The sequence below is a fragment of the Fopius arisanus genome, unplaced genomic scaffold (assembly GCF_000806365.1).
Source record: "Fopius arisanus strain USDA-PBARC FA_bdor unplaced genomic scaffold, ASM80636v1 scaffold00006, whole genome shotgun sequence".
Taxonomy (NCBI): Eukaryota; Metazoa; Arthropoda; class Insecta; order Hymenoptera; family Braconidae; genus Fopius; species Fopius arisanus.
Window position 1 is genome coordinate 730564 of NW_011887745.1, and position 1456 is coordinate 732019.

The 1456-nt window shown below is 38.0% G+C and overlaps 1 protein-coding gene across 1 annotated transcript in view; it reads right to left on the reverse strand.

The window, feature by feature from the left end:
- Positions 1–1348, reverse strand: part of LOC105273627 (putative phosphatidate phosphatase) — an 18555-nt gene extending 17207 nt beyond the window's left edge. The window contains exons 1-2 of the mRNA XM_011316168.1: positions 1170–1348; positions 794–908 (exon numbers count right to left, since the gene is read on the reverse strand). Coding sequence (XP_011314470.1) covers positions 794–857 — 64 coding nt within the window. The 5' untranslated portion in view covers positions 858–908; positions 1170–1348. The remainder of the gene's footprint in view (positions 1–793; positions 909–1169) is intronic.
- Positions 1349–1456: the final 108 nt, after the last annotated feature.

A 1456-nucleotide genomic window follows, 5' to 3' on the forward strand; every position in this document is an offset into this window, starting at 1 on the left:
GAGAGTCAATTGAAATTATGATTGAAAGATTATAGTGTCTGTTAATTCTGATAATGAAGCACGCAACATTTTTAAATACAGGTTTAAAGCCATTGCAATCAATGACTTTATAATAAAAAAACTCATTCATTCATTCATTCAAAAAAGTGATATCTTATTGAAAATGAAAAAATGAATGATTTTTTAAGGGTGAGTAAAAAAACTGGGAGAGAGCGGAATAAAAAAATAATCAAAAAACGTCAATTCAATGAATTCTCTAGAAGAAAATGAACAATGAACAAAAAAAAAGGACTACAAGAGTAAAAATGAAGGGACTCGTTTAGCCCCTGACCCCATCATTTCCTCCCACGTTATTTCCCCAAATACACGGTTTATTAACTGAAATAATGAGCGTAACGAAGGCACAAGGAAAAGAGGGTCTAACCGGTGAATTGTGGGCCAGTAATACCCGGAAGAATATCTCCCCTTATTTAGCACTATTAATAGATACCATGACGTTGATAACACCCATTAAAAAAATTCTCTTCACACCGAAACAATTCCGGTTTCTTCATCAGCCAATCATCAACTATCAGCTTTTATCAAAGCTTCCCCTCCATAAACATCACCAGTCAAGCCACCTGCTCAGTTAGCCCTAACCTGTTCCATTTCAAAGTAAACATTGTAGAGATAAATTATCCAAGCAAACGACTCCAATGAATATCAATGCAAATTACTAAATTACACAGTGGTGAAGAGGTTGAGGAAAGAGAAATGAAAAAAAGAAAATAATGAGAGTAAAGAATCAACATACCCAGGCAGAGGCAGACGAGGTCGATTATAATCTTCCTGAGTAGAATTCTCGATGTTCTGTCCATGATAACAACCAATTGGTTATGACTGAATTAATTCTTAAATCCGCACTCGATCTGCACAATTTATGGGGTCAATGTAACAACAACAAGAAATAGTGTATGAGGAATGGAGATAAGGAGTCATTGCAAGTTGTGAATTATTTTGTTTGGGAGAGTGTGAGGGATAGTGACATGACGTGGGTGTATGCTGTGCAGAAATATGCGGAAATAATCGATGTGGGTGAGTCAGGTGTAAATGTCAGGTGTGGACTGTCATTCGTTGTCATTCGTTGTCATTCATTGTCATTGATGTATTTGGTGGTTATCTTGGCTTACCAGTAGACACTATCGATCCAATTCCACCCACTACTCGGATTTTATAGATCTACACTCGTTCCATTAAGAATGATAAAATAATAAAACAACCAGGGAACGCGATCGTTCGCCTTCTACGCGCTCTCACTCAGACTGACTTGAAAACTAAACTCAGCTCTGCTCAGCTCTCTGTACTCACGATTCACTCACAATCCCCCACCACTAAACCGTTTTTCCCTCTTTCATCGTTCAACATTTACCCCCCTTGATACCTACCTTGCTGCTCTGCCACAGCTGCAGCTCGAGAT